The 18,554-nt window shown below is 59.6% G+C and overlaps 1 protein-coding gene across 1 annotated transcript; it reads right to left on the minus strand.

Moving 5' to 3' along the window:
* Window positions 1–14,483: 14,483 nt before the first annotated feature.
* Window positions 14,484–18,093, minus strand: LOC134154672 (uncharacterized). The gene is made up of 13 exons (XM_062601351.1): window positions 17,922–18,093; window positions 17,675–17,820; window positions 17,476–17,584; window positions 17,221–17,337; window positions 17,039–17,106; window positions 16,151–16,246; window positions 15,842–16,030; window positions 15,617–15,719; window positions 15,340–15,481; window positions 15,075–15,258; window positions 14,863–14,962; window positions 14,660–14,778; window positions 14,484–14,525 (listed from the first exon to the last, which is right to left on the minus strand). The coding sequence occupies exons 1-13, from the start codon at window positions 18,091–18,093 to the stop codon at window positions 14,484–14,486; spliced, it is 1,587 nt and encodes a 528-aa protein (XP_062457335.1).
* Between the last annotated feature and the right edge of the window lie 461 nt (window positions 18,094–18,554).

The raw sequence follows: 18,554 nt of genomic DNA on the forward strand, positions 1-18,554 counted from the left end.
CTCTTCAAAGCACTTCTGCTGGGCTTCTTCTCACCTCTGCAGGGCAAGGAGATGTGGCTTTCAGCGACCTCTCTCTTGCCTCTCCTTCCTGACCAAGAGCTGTTAGCTCACAGCCTGCCCGGGTGCATGCAAAGTTCAGATGTGGTCATTTTCTCCCCAACAGGCCTCACTCCTCCTGCAGCAAATACCGCCTGGCACTTTATTGCCCAGCCATTCCCTGTGCTTTGGTCCTTCTGTAGCTCTTATTTGGGGAGCCTAAAACATGGAGAGGAATGAGTGGTTCTGGTTTTGGTTTGTTTGAAAAGGTTGATCCCTACCAGAAGCAAGCAAGGCAGAAAGACATCTTGGGCTGGCGTTTTCCTCCAGACCACGATTGTCGCAGCAGAGAGTCAGCTGCCTGTGTGGGAGCATGATTTGGATCGGAAAAGGGCGCGGGATCTCCTCATCACAAAGGCCTTAAGCCATACTGGGGAGCCAAAGCCCTCAGGGAAAGCCCACAATTTTCTCAGCCCGGTCTTCAAGTATGGCCTCAGAAGGCAAGTGGGCCTCTTGGCATGCTGGGCTGCCACCTTCAGCAGGAGCGCTCCTGAAGGGGTTGAATTCTTGCTTTTCTCTTTACTCATACAGTTTCAAGAAGAAAACAAGAACTCCCCGGCCTTGTCCCCTGCCACACTGAGATAACTGTGGCTCCTACGGGCTCCATTTGCACAACCACCCAGGAAGAGTCTGCATAGGTATTGTCAGAGAAGGAAAGCTCCTCAGATCCACTGGAGATGTGGGCCTTCCACTTGTGTATGCACTGTTCTTCCCAGGCTCCGACAAAGGAAAGGCAGACTTTATGCACCCTGAGAGCTCCTGGAGAGACAACACAGCAGGGCCAGCAAGCAGACGGGCTCTGCTGGACCTCCTACTTAAAAAGAAGGGAAGGCTGCATGCGGATATCAAGACTGGCAGCAACCTTGGCTGCAGTGGCCGTGAGAGTGTGGAGCTGAGGATCCTGAGAGGATGGAAGAGCACAAAATGTGGGATGCCAACACTAGACTGCAGCAGAGCAGACTTTGGCCTCTACAGGCAGCTGTCTAGGAGAACCCCATGCCAGAGGCTCCCAGAAGTAAGAGGGAAATCAAAGAAAGCTTCTTTGGAGTCCCGGAGTTCCTCCTCCAGGCTGTGTCCAATTCTGGGCTCCACAACACAAGAGAGACGTGGAGCTACCAGGTGGAGTCCTGCCCCGGAAGGGCTACTAAGATCAGGAAGGGAGTGGAGCATCTCTCCCACAGGGAACGGTGGAGAGAGCTGGGCCTGTTCAGCCTGGGGCAGAGAAGGCTGAGGGGGGGAATCTCAGCAATGTGTATAAGTATCTGCAGGGTGGGTGTCGAGAGGATGGGGCCAGACTCTGTTCAGTGGAGCCCAGCGATAGGATGAGAGGCAACAGGCCAGAGTGAAACCCAGGAAGGTCCATCTGAAGACAAAGGAATAAGCCTTTTCCCTGGGAGGAGTGACAGAGCACTGGAACAGGTTGCCCAGAGAGGCTGTGGAGTCTCCATGCCCGGAGACAGTCAGAAGCCGTCTGGACAGGGTCCTAGGCAAGCTGCCCTAGGTGACCCTGCGTGAGCAGGGCAGGTGCACTAGAGGCTCTCCAGGTCCCTTCCAACCTCAAAGAGCTCTGTGATTCTGTGGTTCTGAGAGCTGAGGCCAGGTCCTGCACAGGGCCGTGCAGGGAGAGCTCCTGTCATGCCAGGGCTGGCTGAGTCTTGCCATGGCCCTGGCATCACTGCAGCTTCTGCTCACATGCTGCGTGGGATGGAAAGCAGAGAGAGCCTTTGTGGAGGCTCTGTGCAGGTGTTTGGGCTGCTTGATGGCCTGGTCAGGTTGCTGTGTCCACCTGTAGATGAGGTTGAGGTGAGACTTCAGCCCAGGCTTAGCCCAGGTAGAGCAGGGCTGCAGCCTGGGTCATTGCAGGCTGCTCAGGTGCTGTCCTGCCACTGGGGCCAGGCGTGGACCCTTGTCTCTGGCACGCAGCCCTCCCCGGCGAGGCCCATGCACAGCACCCACAAGCGGGTAGTGCCAGGCCAGCGTGCACCTGACACCTTCATGTTCACCATCAACCCAGCTGTCCCTGCCCTACCTCGGGGCAGGGATCTCGCCCCAGGCACCGGGGCTGCAGCTCGGCCGCCTTCCCCTCAGCACGGTCACACGGCAGGTCCTGGCCTGGCAGCAGCGCCGGCAGCAGCCGCTCTCCCAGCCCCCGGGGCTCCGCACGCTCCAGCTGGGGAAAGACGTGGCTGCGTTTGCAGAGCTCGCGGGGCTTTAGTCTCCTGGGGCTCCAGCCAGAGATGTCTGTTCCCGAGGTGCTGGAGCAGGTCAGGCTGCTTCCCGCAGCAGGAAGCCCAGCTGCAGCTGGCTCCAGCGCTGCGCCTGGCACAGCTGCATCCCAGCCCGGGGCAGGAGCTGCCAGCAGCGGCGGTCTCAGCCACAGGGGCCTCAGCTCTCCCTGCCTACCCGTAGGGCATAGACAGCAGGAAAGCATAGCACAGGCACGTTCTGTGAATATGATAGTGCTTGATGTTTGCCACAGCTCTTATCCATTGCTAAGCACGAGCAGTACTGACCAGGCCAGAAGGTGGGCTTTCTTGAAGAAAAGCCGAGCAGTCCTTAAGCACTGCCAGCCCCCTTGGACATCTTCAGATACTGCAGGCTCTTGTAGATGGAAATTCATCATTCAAAGGTCATTTCTCCAGAGACTAATTCAACCTCTTTCACAACAATTGCTCCTCTGCAGTCCCTGCTTTGGGACAGGACTATTTCAAAGCAGCGAGCTCATCAGAGCAGTGCTTTTTGCTCCAGGATCTTTTGCTTGCCCAGCACTGAGCTGTTCTTCTACAGCTTTTGCCAGTTGCTGGAATGTCCACAAACCTATTGCCTAACGCTGGCATTTTTGAATGTCATCCCATGCAGTGTCATTTATTGGCCTCTGAGAATTTATCAGATCATGTGGGATGGAGGAAGACAGTGAGGGTCTTCGTGGTTGGTTTAAATACTCCTGTAGATGAGCTTTCCTGGAAGCAAGGCTGTTTCGACAGGGCAAGTTATGTGTGTGTGTTCTAAGCTGACCAACGGCGTAAGAAGATGTTGTCTCTGGGTTTAAACAAAATGTATGGTGCATATCCAGTGGAATTTCCTTCACTCAAGAGCCCATTGAGTGATAATCAAACACAAAAAATCAAATGTCTTCCTCTGTATGGGCCCCTTTCATTTTGAGTTCCTCTGAGGGCTTTACATCTCTCTACATTTTTGCACCATCCACTCCCAAGTACTATTTATTTCCACAAACGTTTTGGGCTGTGTGTGCTGTAAAACTAACATTGGATCTTTTTCCCCTCTCCCAGGTGCAGGTGAAGTTGGAAGTGCATGTGTTGGCCTCCACGCATCTACTGAAGGATCTGCAGCAAATGCAGATGTACCCCAGGACTCCACTTTCCAGGGCAATACAGAGGAATCGTGATATTCTGAGCAGAAAGGATGTGGCTTGCACAAAAGACTATGCAAAGCTGGTGAAAAATATTTGCTTTACGCAGCACGGTAATGGTTTCCCACTAAGTGGTCTGGCTGTGAGAAATCCTTGCTGCAGGCTGAACCTAAACTCCAAGGCGTTTCAAAAGTTGCCAGGCACACTGCACTTCCCTCTAACAAGCCTGCAGGGATACGGAGCTTGTCTGGCACCGTAAAGTCCATGTCCCTTCTCGTGCGAGTAACCAACTGGCTAACCTTTCTTCTGCAGCTTGGTGGAGCTGCCTAAGTATTTTGTATGGAAGCACACGTGTGGGCTTGCTCAAGTCAGGTGCTGCCTTTTAGCCACAGCAGTCCCTCTGCTCCCTTCCATTCTCGTCCTGCTACAGACATGTAGCGTTTTCAGCGTTCTCTTAGCACTGAGCACATTGCTCTTGGATCTGTTCTGTGTCCCCTACTTCAGTCCTCCTGCAGTGGAAAACCCTGTAGTGAAGCCGAAAGCTTTCCGAGGGCTCAGCCGGCAGCGCTGGGCACTACAGATTGCTGCTGCTTCCGTGCGCCTCTGGAGGTGGCTGTAAAAGCACGGTCGAGTGAGAGGAGTGCCAAGACAACTACAGTGTGGTTTTGTTATACAAATTTCACTACGCCACGTTGGTTTGGAGATACCTTAATGTTGCAGCTCTAGAGGCTTTCAGGCACTAGACTAACCACGCTGCCACTCCGGGGACACTTCCTCTGAGAAGTCCAGGGATGTTAAGATACAGGTGTGTCTGTCCCCGCCTCCTCATTCCTCAATCCCTTCTAGAAGCTGGCCTGACAGACGAGCCAAGCTTTCAGTTACTGTGACTTGCTGGTCACGCCAGAGCTGTAGCCCTGCTGAAGGGCAGAGTAAAGGGTGTCTGAGTAACACGAGTTTCTCAGCGAGTTCTCTGCCGTCATCGAACACCCGCATTTGTCATCCCACAGCTGCACGCGTGCCCCTTGGAGGGCAGTGATCCCAGGCTGCTGGGACAGGGGAAGTTCCTTCCAAGGGCTGCTGAGGAAGAGCAGTTGTACTGCGGGGAAGAAAGAGCTCAGAAATTCTCTTCTACCTAGGATTTCTCAGTCCCTGAGAGGCAGGAGCCGTCACCTGGCTTCAGCGGTGCTTGGGAAGTGACTTGCGCCTCATCAGCTCCTAGGCCAGCAGCAGGCACGTGGATTTCCTCCTGGTTCTGATGCCACTTCTCCCGAAGAACCACCAGCACCAGGCCCAGTGCCCCTTTGGGAGCTTCCGAGGTCACTTCTGGTAGGCCAGGAGCAGGCCCACTGCTGCTGCTCCACTTCAGGAGGTCACTTCTGCCTCAGGACCTGACAGGTCAGTGGCAGGCCCAGGACGGCAGTGCTGACTGCGAGGCCACTACTCCCTCAGGCCCGGAGAGACCAGTGGCAGGCAGAAGGCTTTGATGCTGAGTGTGAGGGCACTTGTGCCTTGCACCCGGGAGCGTCGCAGCAGGAAAATGGTGTCAGTGCTGACAGGGAGGTGATTCCAGCCACACCCACTTGGAAGCCAGGAGGAGGAACCTTGCTGCTGCTTCTGCTAGTGAGCTCACTTGTGCCTCAAGACCTGAGAGGCCACCAGTGGCCACAAGGCTGCTGTTAGTGCCTGGGAAGGAGCAACCAGCCTGGGGAGGCAGCAGGGGTGTTGGCAAGCTCAGTGCCGGAGGGGAGAGCAGCAGGTGTTGTGCAGCTGCCTCCAGGAGGGCTCCACGCTGTCTCCCATTGCTTCTTCATCAATGTCCTGATGAAGCAGGGACTTGGTGCGTAACCAGGGAGGGGTGCTGATACCTGGCTGTGCTGGAAAGGAGCTTTTCAGAGAAGGACCTGGGGGCTGTGGTGGGCACCAAGCTGACCATGAACCAGCAATGTGCTCTGGTGGCAAAGAGCAGCCATGGTATCCTGGGCTGCATCAGGAAGAGCATTGCCAGCAGGTGGAGGCAGGTGATCCTTCCCCTCTGCTCAGCACTGGTGAGGCCGCACCTGGAGAGCTTGGTCCACCAGCACAAGAGAAACATGGACCTACTGGAGTGAGTCCAACCACAAAGAAGACTAAGGGCCTGGAGCATCTCCTGTATGAGGAGAGACAGAGATAGCTGGGCCTGTTCAGTGTGTAAGGGGAGAAGGCTCAGAGCAATTTGAATGTACAGAAGTACCTGATGGGGACATGGCATAAAGAAGACAGAGACAGATTCTTCTGTGACAGCCAGTGGCAGGATGGGAGGCAACAGGCACATGTAGAAATACAAGAAATTCCATTGAAATATAAGAAAAGACTTTCTACTGCAAGAGCGATGGAAGACTGGACCAAGTTGCTCAGCAGGACTGTGAGTCTCCATCCTTGTTGCTGCTCAAAACCCAACTGGACACAGTCTCAGTCAGCATGCTCCAGGTATACCTCCAGGTATAAAAGAAAAGAGGGTGGAGGCAGATGTTCTCTTCCAGAGGTGCTTTCCAACTTCAGCAATGTGTTGATTCAGTGATTTGGTGATGCTGCCATTTGTGAAGTCACTTGTGAGCTGCCTAGAGGAACTTTGCTTCTCCATGGAAGAACTCCTCTGTATCACAGAGCAGTCAGTGCCTCTGCAAATTACTTCTCAAGGGCTTCAACGAGGGGTGGGGGCTTTTTCTTCAGGGCCTCGTACAGGCGATCCTTGCACCAGGGAGTCCAGCTCAGCAACAGCCTGAACAGCTCACGCATCATGGTGTGGGATGGTTTCTCCGCCAGAATTCTTTGGTATTGCTCAAAGTCCAGAACGTCCCCGAGCAGGAGGTCCAGGACACCTTTCACTTCAACAACACGTTCAATCAGCTCCACTCGGTGCCTATTGACAAAGTGTTCCCCTGGGGAAGACAGAAGCAAAGGGTTAGTCATCTGTGGACACACTGGTGCTCCTTCAGCTGCTTCACAGGTCATGGAGCAGCAGCCACTTCACAGCGGGGTTTGCCTGAGCTAGCACGACCCAAGGAGGAAATGAACGGCACCACGGAGCACCCAGTCCTCTCTGCTATTAGTGGGTGATGGCACCGTCTAGCCAAAAGCCGAAAGCATTCTAGTGTGAATGTCTAATTCAAACTGGGGCTGTGCCGGGGCCAATGCTGTGTTTTAGAGTGTGTGTTTGAGCCCCTGCCCCTGGTTTTGAGGCGTTTCGCCCCCAAAAGTCTCACCTGTCACTGCCAACATTTGAGCAGATTTGGGGATTTGTTCTCTGCCCCTAAAGCCTGTGGGACAGCAAAACAGAAAAGAAATGAGAGGGGAAGCAATGGGAGGGAGCTCCAATCTTGCACAGTCGACGGGGCGCTGCAGAAGGGAGGGACAGAGCAGACACCTTTCCAAAGGAGGCTCCTTCCCTTAGGGGACCAGGACTCCCAGGCCACCTCCCAGCCTTGCTGGTGACCCTCTCTCATGGCTGCTCCCATCCCCATCGAGCCAGTGCCATCAAGTGACAGCACAGCTAACTGCAGCCCTATCAGAGACCACCACCGCGCGGTGTGAACTGGCCATGGGAAATGCTGGAGCTACGGATGATGTTCCATGAGCACCTCTGACAGGGAGGAGACATCCCATCACCTGGTTCAACCCGTATGTCTTGCTGGGAACTCACTGCATTGGAGTTTTAAGCTAATTTCAGACAGTGTCATGGCAAAAACAGTCAATCGAGCTCATCACCCTTGGTTTGTTCTGCAGCAACCACACACATGCCAACATGGCTGCCCCAATAACACGCCAATGACACACACACGCCAACGACACGGCTGCCCCTTTCACAGGCAAAGACATGGACACGGCAGCCCCACGCACACGGCAGCCCCACGCACACCCATGTGCAGGGCAATTGGGACCAGTGGGACAACATCCCCCCTGCCCCCCTTACACCCTGGGGGCCCAGGTGTCCAGGCACCCCTCAGCCCCCCACCCTGGGGGGCATCCAAGACCCCGCTGGGCCCCACCACCCCAGGGACCCAGCATCCGGACACCCCACTGCCTCCCCCCACACCAGGCGTCCAGGCCTCCCGACACCCCTCTGCCCCCCTCACACGAGGGGTCCAGGCGTCCGGGCCCCTCCTTCCACATGCCCAGGAAATCCCCATCCCTTCCCACGCCAGGGGCCCAGGCGTCCGAGCACCCTCCCCCCACCCCCGTTACCCGAGCGCCGGCTCGGACGCCTGGGCCCCTCCCCGCGCCCCCTTCCCTCCCCCAGGCCCAGCGATGCCGCTGCCGCCCCGCGCCGGGAACTGCAATCCCAGCAGGCAGCGCGGCCGCCGAGCCCCGCCCCCTCCCTGGCGCCTCCTCGAGCCCTGACAGAGGGGACGAGAGAGACACGGAGCTGCTGGAGAGAGGGCGGCGTGGGGCTGCGAAGGTGGTCGGGGGCTGGAGCAGCTGCCCTCCGAGGAACGGCTGCGAGAGCTGGGGCTGTTTAGCCTGGGGAGGAGAAGCCTGAGGGGGATCTTATCAGTGTGTCTAAGTACCTGAAGGGAGGGTGTCAAGGGGACGGGGCCAAACTCTTTTCAGTAGTGCCGTGCGACAGGACTAGAGGCAGCGGGCACAAACTGAACCAGCGGACGCTCCGCCTGAATATGAGGAGGAATTTCTTCACAGTGACAGTGACCGAGCACTGGGAGAGGTTACCCAGAGAGGTGGAGGAGTCTCCTTCCCTGGAGAGATTCAAGGCCTCTCTGGATGCAGTCCCATCTACGATGGTCTAGGTGACCCTGCCTGAGCAGGGAGGTAGGACTAGATGATCTCCACAGGTCCCTTCCAACCTTCCTGATTCTGTGATTCTGCTGAGCCTGCTCACCTCAAGGCCAGCTCTGGGCTCCGCTACTCTCCTTCCTACCTGCCCTCAGGCTCTGCAACTCCACTAGTTCCCAAGTGCTACAGCCCAGGTGGCCATGGACTCTGCTGGCACCAAGCCTCCGGGGTGGCCGCTTCCCCTTCTGGCCCTGGGCACCCGCCTTCTTCCCCTCACGCCCGCAAAAGCCCAGCACTCAAGGGCACCCAAGACACACACAAGAGCTGGCAGTTCCCTCCCACCACGCAGCCAGCACTGGGCCCCAGCAAGGGGGGCCCAGGCTCAAGCACTTCCTCCCCTCAGAGGCGTACAGCAGCTTTTTCCTCCTCTCCCCACAGGCCCCCTGGCCCCAGGACATGCGTTGGCCATGGCACGGCCCTCTCCACGCCTCTCCCCAGCACCAACAAGACGCAGCACACCCCTAGGCCACAGCCACCACAGCTGCAGCCAAAGAGCCACAGCACGACGACGGTGGAGAGCTGCCCTGGCAGCACCCCCTGTTCCCTGACTCCTCAGCTCTGCTCTTCAGGCCTCCCCAAAGCTCCCACACTGCAAACGATGAACTCACCGCACACCCAGCCAAGAGGCACCCGACTTGGGGCAGCTGGTTTAATTCAGCACACAAGAACTTCCTGGGTGCTCGCGCGGCTCACAAGCAGAGCTGCTGCTGCTGCTGCTGCCGCTGCCGCCATTGTGGCTGCTGCTGTGGCCACTGCCGCTGCCCCTGGGGCTCCCACTGCCGCTTCCCCTCTGTCTGACATGTGGTCTTCGACTGCGCCTGCCCCTGGGGCTGCCGCTGTGCCCGCCACCGGGGCTTCCACTGCTGCTGCCACCGCCAGTGGATCTGCTGCTGTCCCCGCCACTGGAGCTTCCACTGCCGCTGCCGCTCTGTCTGACACTGGCACTGGAGCTGCCGCTGTGCCTGCAGCTGGAGCTTCCACTGCCACTGCCAGTGAGGCTGCTGCTGACACTGGGGCTGTCGCTCTGTCTGACAGTGGGTTTCCCAGTGCCACTGGGGCTCCCGGTGGGGCTGCCGCTCTGTCTGCCACTGGGGCTCCCACTGCGACTGCCAGTGGGGCTGCTGCCGGCACTGTGGCTGCCACTGATGCTGCCACTGCCCCTGCCACTGCTGCTCTGTCTTCTGTTGCCACCGGGTCTGCCGCTGACACTGCCACTGCTGCTGCTCTTTCTCCTGCTTGTCCCTGTCTCCGCCCATGGCTCTTCTTCCCCCTGGAGGCTGTGCCCTCCTGCGGCAGAAAGGCCAAGGCCATCCTGCTAGGGAGGACAGGGGTGTGCAGTGGGGGCCAGAGCCGGTCTCTTCTCCTGCAAGGGAAAGGCCTGTTCCCTAACTCTTCCCGTGAGCCTTCCTGTCAGCACCCTTCTGCCCTGAAGGGAAGCCCAGCAAGGCTGAACATCCCTTGCTTGTTCACACCAAAGATCTAACTCATCACACAGCTGAAGAGAAACTCTCCATCTTCTAGCGTGGAAACGCCCTGCAGTTCCACAGCCACCAAGCAGAGAGCCCCAGAGGCTTTGTTGGGTTGCTCACAGAGAACGCTGGAGAGGCAGATACATTGCAGAAGTAGAGCACAGCTGGCATCTCTGAAAACAAAGCCCTGCGCAAAGCCTTCCAGGGCCCAGCAGGCCTCTTGTACAGCCAGCGCCCATAGCACAAGGCCTGGGCAGAGAGCAGGCTGGCACATGAAGGGCCTCAATGAGGAGCACTTACCACTCCAGACCTCTGACGGCCCTCGCTCAGAGGACATGCAGCTAGTGCTCGGGCTTCTCTCCGTTCCTTCTTCCTGCCCGCTGCTGCACTCTGTGCAGAGCACTCTGAGGTGACTGGCACCGGCCTGCAAATACACCCCGCGGAGAGGTGATATGAGCACAGGGAGAGTAGGGTCCTTACCCGGCCCTCACCAGCTTCACACCTGCTCCTGCAGCAGAAGGCAATTCTGCAGCAGAAGCACAGGGCTTCCACTGACTGCGGCCACATCAGAGCATCACCTCCCACCAAAACACCTTGGGCTGCACGTCATGCCTGAAGGAGAGCTCCAGGAGCCCAAGGGAGACTCTCTCCAGGCAGTGAGGGGATCAGCAGGGTCATCTGCAAGGACAGGCTCCAAGGCACAGCATTACCTGCTGTCCTGCCAGCTACACAAGACTGCTCCGTGGCCCCAAAGACTCTGTGTTCAGGGGTGGGCAATAGGTTGTTGCTGGGCACCCAGTATCAAAGAAGGAGAAAGGCATCAAGCATTTACACACAAAGACCTTAGCAAGTGGACGACATCACAGAGTTCTGCAGAACCCTCTCCCCACCCACAGAGCCCATTGAAGGCAGAGCATTTGTGCAGGTCACCGGGACCCAGCTGCTAGGAAGACTTACTCCCAAAGCACTTTCAGAGCAGCCTCCCCCAGCCCTGGCAATGCAGCCCTAACAAACCTGTGCTGAGAGGCTGCTGCCTTTGTCAGGCAGGGGGAAAGAATGAAGGCAAAGTACTCACGTTGGAAAAATACTTGGAAGAGGTTCAAGGGACACAATCGAAGCTGCTTTAGTGGCTGTCAGGATTGAATCCCTGCGTATTTTCATCTGCAAAGGTGAGAAAGAGAGGTGAGATGCTGCCAAGGAAAGGCTCTTGCTGCTGGCAAGGGCAGCCCATGTTTCCATGCTCCAGAGAAGAAGCTGCCTCGCAGAACTGCAGAAACAGCTATCGTTCTTGCTCACAGCAGCCCCTCCATTCCACACAAGAGCAGCTGCAGGGGAATATGGGCAAAGAGCTAAATGTTCTGGCAGGCTTTTGTCCAGGGAAGAGCCAAAAGGCTGATCCAGAAGAGCATGAAGGAGTCAAGGATGCAAGCACAGGGGAAGGCAGCTCACTGAACTCTAGGGCAATGTGCAGGGCAGTCCTGCTAGGGAGGACAGGAGGGGGCAGTGGGGGCTACGGCAGCTCCGTTTTGCCAGAAGGGAAGGTTCTTCCCCAGCCTCTGCTCTGAGCCTTCCCGGGAGCCTTCCTGTCAGCACCCTTTTACCCTGAAGGGAAGCCCAGCAAGGCTGAACATCCCTTTCCTGCTTGAACCAAGAATCCGAATTATCACAGAGCTGAGCAGAAGCTCTTCACTTTCTATCACAGAAAGGCCCAGCACTTCCAGTGCCACCAGCAGGAGGGCCCCAGAGGCTCTGCTGGTGTGTTCACGGAGAGCAAGGTGCAACAGCGTGTGCATTCCAAAACTACATTCACCACTGCTGCCTTTGAAGGCAGGACTGGGCGATGTCGGGCAGGGCTCAGTGAACCCATGGGAAGGGCTCTTGTAAGCCAGCGCCCATAGCACAAGGCTTTTCCAGGAAGCACGCTGGAAAAGAAGGGCCCCCAGCAGTGACACTTACCGCCCTGGCATTCTCGTCCACTTCATTCCCAAGCCAATCAGTAGGTGCTCCAACTTCTGAAGATGGCTTCCTCCCGCCTGGCACTGCCTTCTGGGCAGAGCACTCTAGGGTGCCTAGGGGTGGACTGCAAATACACACCGCGGGGAGGTGGCATGAGCACAGGGGGAGTAGGGTCTCCATTTCAGCCGGACAAGTTGGGCACCTGCTTCTGCCGCACAAGGCAGCTCTGTAGCAGAAGCACGTGGGTCCCACTGACTGGGGTCACATCCACAGGAACGGGGATCACCCCCTAACAAAACACCCAGGGCTGCACGTCATGCCTGAAGGAGAGCTCTGGACACAAGCACAGTGAAAATTTCTCTCCATGCAGGGAGGCGAGCAGCAGGGTCATCTTCCAGGACAGGCTCCCAGGCACAGCATTACGCACTGTGCTGCCAACTACATTAGCCACTGCCCCGTGACCCAAGGACTCTGTGTTCCGGGATGGGCAATGGATTGCTGCTGGGCACCCAGTGACAGAGAAAGGCGTGAAGGCAGCCCAGAATAATGCTCTTGCATGGTGGGAGCCAGCATAATTCCTGGCCAAAGCCTTCCAACAGAGCCTGTATGAAGGCAGAGCATGCGTGCAGGCCACTGGGATGCAGCTGCTGGGAAGTCTTGCTCCCAAAGCACTTTCAGAGCAGCCTCCCCCAGCCCTGGCACTGCAGCCCTAACAAACCTGTGCGGAGAGGCTGCTGCCTTCCTCAGGCAGGGGAAAGAAGCAAGGCAAAGTACTCACGTTGGAAAAATGCTTGGAAGAGCACAAGGGGCCTCAGTCTCACTCCTCTGGCTGGCTGCGAGGACTGAGTCCCTCATCTTCAGCATCTGCAAAGGTGAAGAACACTGGTGAGATGCGACCGAGGAAAGAATCTTGCTGCTGGCAAAGGCAGCCAATGTTTGCACTGCTCAGAGAAGAAGCTGCCTCTCAGAAACTCAGAAACACTCATCGTTCTTGCTCACAGCAGCCCCTCCATTCCACACAAGACCAGCTGTAGGAGAATATAGGCAAAAGTCTAAAAGCTCTGGCAGGATTATGTCCAGGGCAAGCACAAAGAGGCTAATCCAGCAGAGCATTGAGGAGTCAAGGCAGGTGAGCGCAGGGGAAGGCAGCTCACTGAACTCTAGGGCAATGTGCAGGGCAGTCCTGCTAGGGAGGACAGGGGGCAGTGGGGGCTATGGCAGCTCCGTTTTGCAGAAGGGAAGGTTCTTCCCCAGCCTCTGCTCTGAGCCTTCCTGGGAACCTTCCTGTCAGTGTTCTTTTACCCTGAAGGGAAGCCCAGCAACGCTGAACATCCCTTTCCAGTTTGAACCAAGCATCTGAATAATCACACCTCTGTATAACTCTCCATCTGCTATAGCAGAAAGGCCCAGCAGTTCCACGGCCACTAGAGCGAGGGCCCCAGAGGCTCTGCTGGGAGACGTTAATGGAGAGTGAAGGAGTCATGAGAGATGCACTGCAGAAGTGGAGCACAAGCAGCGCCTTTGACAGCAAACCCCGGGGACAGTCACGCAGGGCCCAGAGGAACCCATGGGAAGGGCTCTTGTCCAGCCAGCGCCCACAGCATGATGCTTTGGCAGAAAGCAAGCTGGCAAAAGAAGGACCTCCTTCAGGAGCACCTACCTCTCTTGACTTCTGATAGCCAATCTCGGGCCAGCCAGCTCCCGCTCTGGCTTCGGGCAGCTGCTTCCTCCAGCCCAGTAAATCCTCCTTTGCAGAGCTAGGCTGAATTGCTGGCAGCATGCTGCAAATACACACCGTGGGGAAGTGTGACACAGAGACTCCCCACCACCCAAACACCCGGGGCTGCACAACGTGCCTGAAGGAAAGCTCTGGGTGCCCACAGCAAGACTTTTTCTCCAGGCACCAAGGAGAGCAGCAGGGTCAGCTCCAAGGACAGGCTCCAGCACACACCATTACCCACGGTCCTGAGCACTCCAGTAGCCACTGCTGTGTGGCCCCCAAGGACAAGCTTTCTTGGAAGCTTCAGAAATAAAACCAGGAATAACTGCTCTGTCCCTTGCATTCCTTCCGTCTTCGGGCACTCATGTCCCTCCTTACTACCTCTTCAAAGTGACCAAACAAATTGCCCTTGCCTCTAAGGGCTGCCTGACCAAGGCCACACCCTCTCGAGCCTGCTGATCAACACCCCTGACTGCTGCCTGGAAATGACTCTCCTTCCTCCTTGCTGCTGGCAGTCAAAGGAAGGGCACTGCCCAAGGGGAAACACCACAGCTTTGGGGAGATATTCACCCAAGGCATTCTTCCCTCCAGCAGCATTCCTACCAGCATTCCTCTTGCACCTCACGCCGCTTGAGTTTTTCCACTAAGCTGCTCACAAGGCTTGACAAAAGTATGCAGACTCTTCCTCAGCCTCCAAAATTTTCCTGAGACACCCAGCCCTGCTCTCCACAAATGAGCAGCATCCGCATTACTTTCATCTATGGGCTAGGGGAAAAGGCCCTCCTCTTCCCGAAGGACCAATTACATTGAGTTGCCCAAAGGTCTGGAAGCTGGAAGCAGAGGCAGCGGGGGCAGAAAACCAAGAGCAGGCTCTGCCAGGCACTTGCATGTACGCAGCGTGGTCCAGCCCTGGGACCAGACAGGCACAGCGGTGCCATCCCCAGGAGGGGGGACGCCCTGCCCGCGACCAGGCAGCTCCCTGAGGACCTGTGAGCCAACCACGAAGTGCCACCCTGACACGGGGACCGGGTCCACCCCAGAACACTCACTGGACGTGGCTGTAGTAGAGCATGCCGTTGTTCTGCACCTGCAATGGAGAGCTCATCAGCGGGGCGAGCGCCGTGGCTGTGCTCTGGGTACCCTGCAGCGCCCTTTGCGGGCCGCCGGCGAGGAGCCGGGCAGGCTACGGGCGCCCGCGGGTGCTGCGGTTTGGGGGCTTACCAGGTCGAAGTGGCAGCTCTGGCAGAGGTAGTGGCCCAGCGCGTTCTGGGTGATGTTGTGGCACTCGCCACACACCAGCCTCCCGTACACCTTGGAGAAGAGCATCGGGGCGAAGACGCCTGCTGGCAGGAGAGGTGGAAGTGGGCGCCAGGCCACGGCGTGGGACATCCTCCCCCCGCTGGCACCGCCGCCGGGGCACTCACCTCCCACGGAGAGGAAGAGCAGGGCCGAGCTGACACCCGCCGAGCGGCTGTTGAACCTCTGCTCCTGGTGCCGGATGCCTCCTATGACCGTGCACAAGCCCTCGGAGAGAACATGGCTGTCAGTGTGACCTCGGTGAGGAGGTCCTCTCCTCCTCTCACGCTGGAGGATGGGGGCTTTCGTGACACAAGCGCCTCCTCCCCGCCGGGCTCACCGGGACCAGGAGGACGCAGCCCACCAGGGTGCCCGTCAGCTCTGCCTTGACGATCTCCTCATAGCACTTGCTGCCCTTGCGGGCACCCTTGATGAGCGCCGTGATGTAGAAGGTGAGCTCCATGATGGAGCCGAACGTGGCGTTCACCACCGCCCCCACCGCGACGTTGCTCTGCGCCGAGATGCTGCGGGGACGGGAAGCGCAGAGGGTCAACGGGGCGGGAAGCAGCGCCGCGGGGCGGCCCCGGCACCAGGCAGCTGCTCACCTGGCGATGGCCATGCCGATGTAGTAGGAGAGGGGCATGATGGAGAGCAGCGCCAGAGCGAACTTCACGGGCGAGCTCGTCAGCCAGTTGCGCCCGTCCACGTAGCCCAGCACCAGCGTCACCACCACCAGCAGCAGCAGGTCTGCGGCAGCCGTCAAGAACGTGTCCGAAGTGGGGGGGGGAGGGCGGTGGTTTTTGAGAGGTGGTACCTCAAGGAGGTGCCCAGTTGACGTGTCCCCGCGTACACACAAAAAGGAAGTGGCAGGGAAAAAGATACTGACAGCGAAGACGTTGATGCCGTCCACGGCGTACTTGTAGTAGTAGGCGTTGACGGCGCGGTAGCAGCACTTGATCACCTCCGCCTCCAGCGGCACGTCTGTCTGCGGCGGCGGCAGCGGGGCGGAGGAAACCAAGCGGGTGACACTGGTCTGGGTGTCCCCCCCTGCCAAAAGCCAGCCCATCGAGAGGGGACACTCCACCCCCAGCACCAGGGGCCACCCACCATGCGCAGGCGCCGGATGCGCACCCACTCTGGGGGCGGCAGCAGCACCCGGTGGGACGTGCTCATCTTGGTGACGGGGATGAGGAAGAAGAGGAGCCAGGTGACGAAGCAGACGAGCCCGTGGGCCAGTGCCAGCGCCGGGTAGCCCAGGCAGAGCCACACGGCGGCGGCGGCGGCGGCAGCGCGTTGCTGCAAGGACGGCCTGGTGGCGGCAGGTTTTTAGGGTGGAAAAACCCAAACGGGAGCAGCCGGGCTCCCAAAGAGCAGGCCCTCGGGCCCCGTCCAGCACCTCCCGCGCCAGGCGCTCACCCGGTAGCCGGGGTCCGCGGGGCACCAGTGGCCGGGCGCTAGGCCGCCGAGCAGGGCCGAGGTCTCCCGGGTGCCGTCGGCCTCCGCGGCGGGTCCCTGGCGGAGAGCGAGGAGGTTGGGGCCGGGTACGTGCCCACCAGGGCTGGTGGGGACGGACGTACGGACGGTGCCTGGCCATTACCTCCACCCACTGGATCACCCTGACATGGGGTCTTTGACTGCTGCCAGTGGGGCTGCCGCTGTGCCCGCCACCAGGGCTTCCACTGCTGCTGCCACCGCCAGTGGATCTGCTGCTGTCCCCGCCACTGGAGCTTCCACTGCTGCTGCCGCTCTGTCTGACACTGGCACTGGAGCTGCTGCTGTGCCTGCAGCTGGAGCTTCCACTGCCACTGCCAGTGAGGCTGCTGCTGACACTGGGGCTGTTGCTCTGTCTGACAGTGGGTTTTCCAGTGCCACTGGGGCTCCCGGTGGGGCTGCCGCTCTGTCTGCCACTGGGGCTCCCACTGCCACTGCCAGTGGGGCTGCTGCCGGCACTGTGGCTGCCACTGGTGCTGCCACTGCCCCTGCCACTGCTGCTCTGTCTTCTGTTGCCACCGGGTCTGCCGCTGACACTGCCACTGCTGCTGCTCTTTCTCCTGCTTGTCCCTGTCTCCGCCCATGGCTCTTCTTCCCCCTGGAGAAGGAGGCAGAAAGGAACAGGCTGTGCCCTCCTGTAGTAGAAAGGCCAAGGCCGTCCTGCTAGGGAGGACAGGGGTGCAGAGGGCCGAGGTCTCCCGGGTGCCGTCGGCCTCCGCGGCGGGACCCTGGCGGAGAGCAAGGAGGTTGGGGCCGGGCGCGTGCCCACCAGGGCTGGTGGGGACGGACGTACGGACGGCGCCCGGCCGTTACCTCCACCCGCTGGATCACTTTGCTGAAGGGCCAGAGGAAGTAGCCGCCCAGGTCCCTGCAGAGCCACCCTGCGGGGACAGCGGCATCAGGATGCGGGGCAGGACCCCGACGCGCACGACCCGTCCCCCACCACGACAGCCCGGCCCGGTCGCACCGGGGACGGGCACCTGGGGAGGACTCACCGTAAGGATCCCCCACGACAGTGAGGAACATCTCGGCGGCCACCAGGACGCAGAGGAGCGCCAGCCACCAGCCGAAGAACAGCGCGTAGAGGATGCTGCCCAACGTCACCGTGGAGCCTGCAGACAGCGACCGGCCCCTCCGCTGCTCCGCCAGCCGCTTCGCCACGTGCACGGCGGGGGAGGGGGGGTGTTAACCGGGCTCCCTCCTCCCAACAGGGTTTTGCCGCGGACCCTAGAGCCTCGGCGGCCACCCACCTCCAAAGCCGCGGACGACGTTCAGGTCGGAGTAGAGCTCCTTCCTGATCTCCGAGCGGTCCTCCCAGGGCCGGGCGGTCGCGTGGCTCTTCCACTTCTTGAAGCCGAACTGCAGAGAGGAGAAGGTAGCGGCCAAAGAAAAGACCCCCTCCCCTCCCGCACAGCAGGATGGGCATGGTCCGCGGGGGGACGGACCCACCTTGACGTCGTTGGAGAGCTTGTTGGCCTCCACCGCGCTCTCGGCCGTCAGCGTGGTCTTTGCCCCGCAGCTCTCGCACGCCGGCACCTCGTTCAAGTGCTGCTGGCGGGTGACGACTGCGGGCGAGAGGTGAGCGGGCGCGGGCGCTGGCGCGGGGACCCCCCGCGCGGACCCCCCTCGCCGCTGCCGCCGCCGGGCTCCCTACCGGGCAGGATGCGGAGGGCGAGGATGCGGGGGGCGAGGATGCCGTGGGGGTGGGAGGCCGAGGGCAGGTCGCCATGCGGGTCGTTGATGGTGGTGCAGCGACGGTCGCAGAGCGAGCCCCACCGCGGCCCCTCGCCCCGCACCTCCGGCTCCCCGGCAGCGGCTGCAAGAGAGGCAGCGGCCAGGACGGGCCGGGCCAGGCCAAGCCGGGCCATGCCGGGCCTCGGAGGCGCCGCGCGTTCGTCCCCTTGCGGCCCTGGCGCCGCACCAGAGCCCCTGCTTCCCCCCCCCTCGAAAAAAACCCCACCCCCTTCCCAGGCTCATGCACTCCAGCACCCGCTGCAGCCCGACCCAGGAAGGACCCCCCCACACCGTGCATATTGCCCCCCAGGTGCAACACCCCTGCCATGGAAAGCCCCCCCCCCCCAATGCAATGTCCAGGATCCCTCCCCGTGGGTGCAACACCCAGAAGGGATCTTCCTCCCCTCCCCCCCATGCAATGCCCCCCTGTGGAAAGCCCCCCCAGTGCAAGGCTCAGGACCCCTCCCATTGGGTGCAGCACCCCGAAGGGACCATGCCCCGCATCCAGTGCACAGCCCAGGAGGGGCCCCCGCCCTGGCACGCCCCCCCCCGTGCAAAGCCCCCCCCCAGTGCAATGTCCCAGACTCCTCCCAAT

Source organism: Rhea pennata, unplaced genomic scaffold (genome assembly GCF_028389875.1).
Source record: "Rhea pennata isolate bPtePen1 unplaced genomic scaffold, bPtePen1.pri scaffold_33, whole genome shotgun sequence".
Taxonomy (NCBI): Eukaryota; Metazoa; Chordata; class Aves; order Rheiformes; family Rheidae; genus Rhea; species Rhea pennata.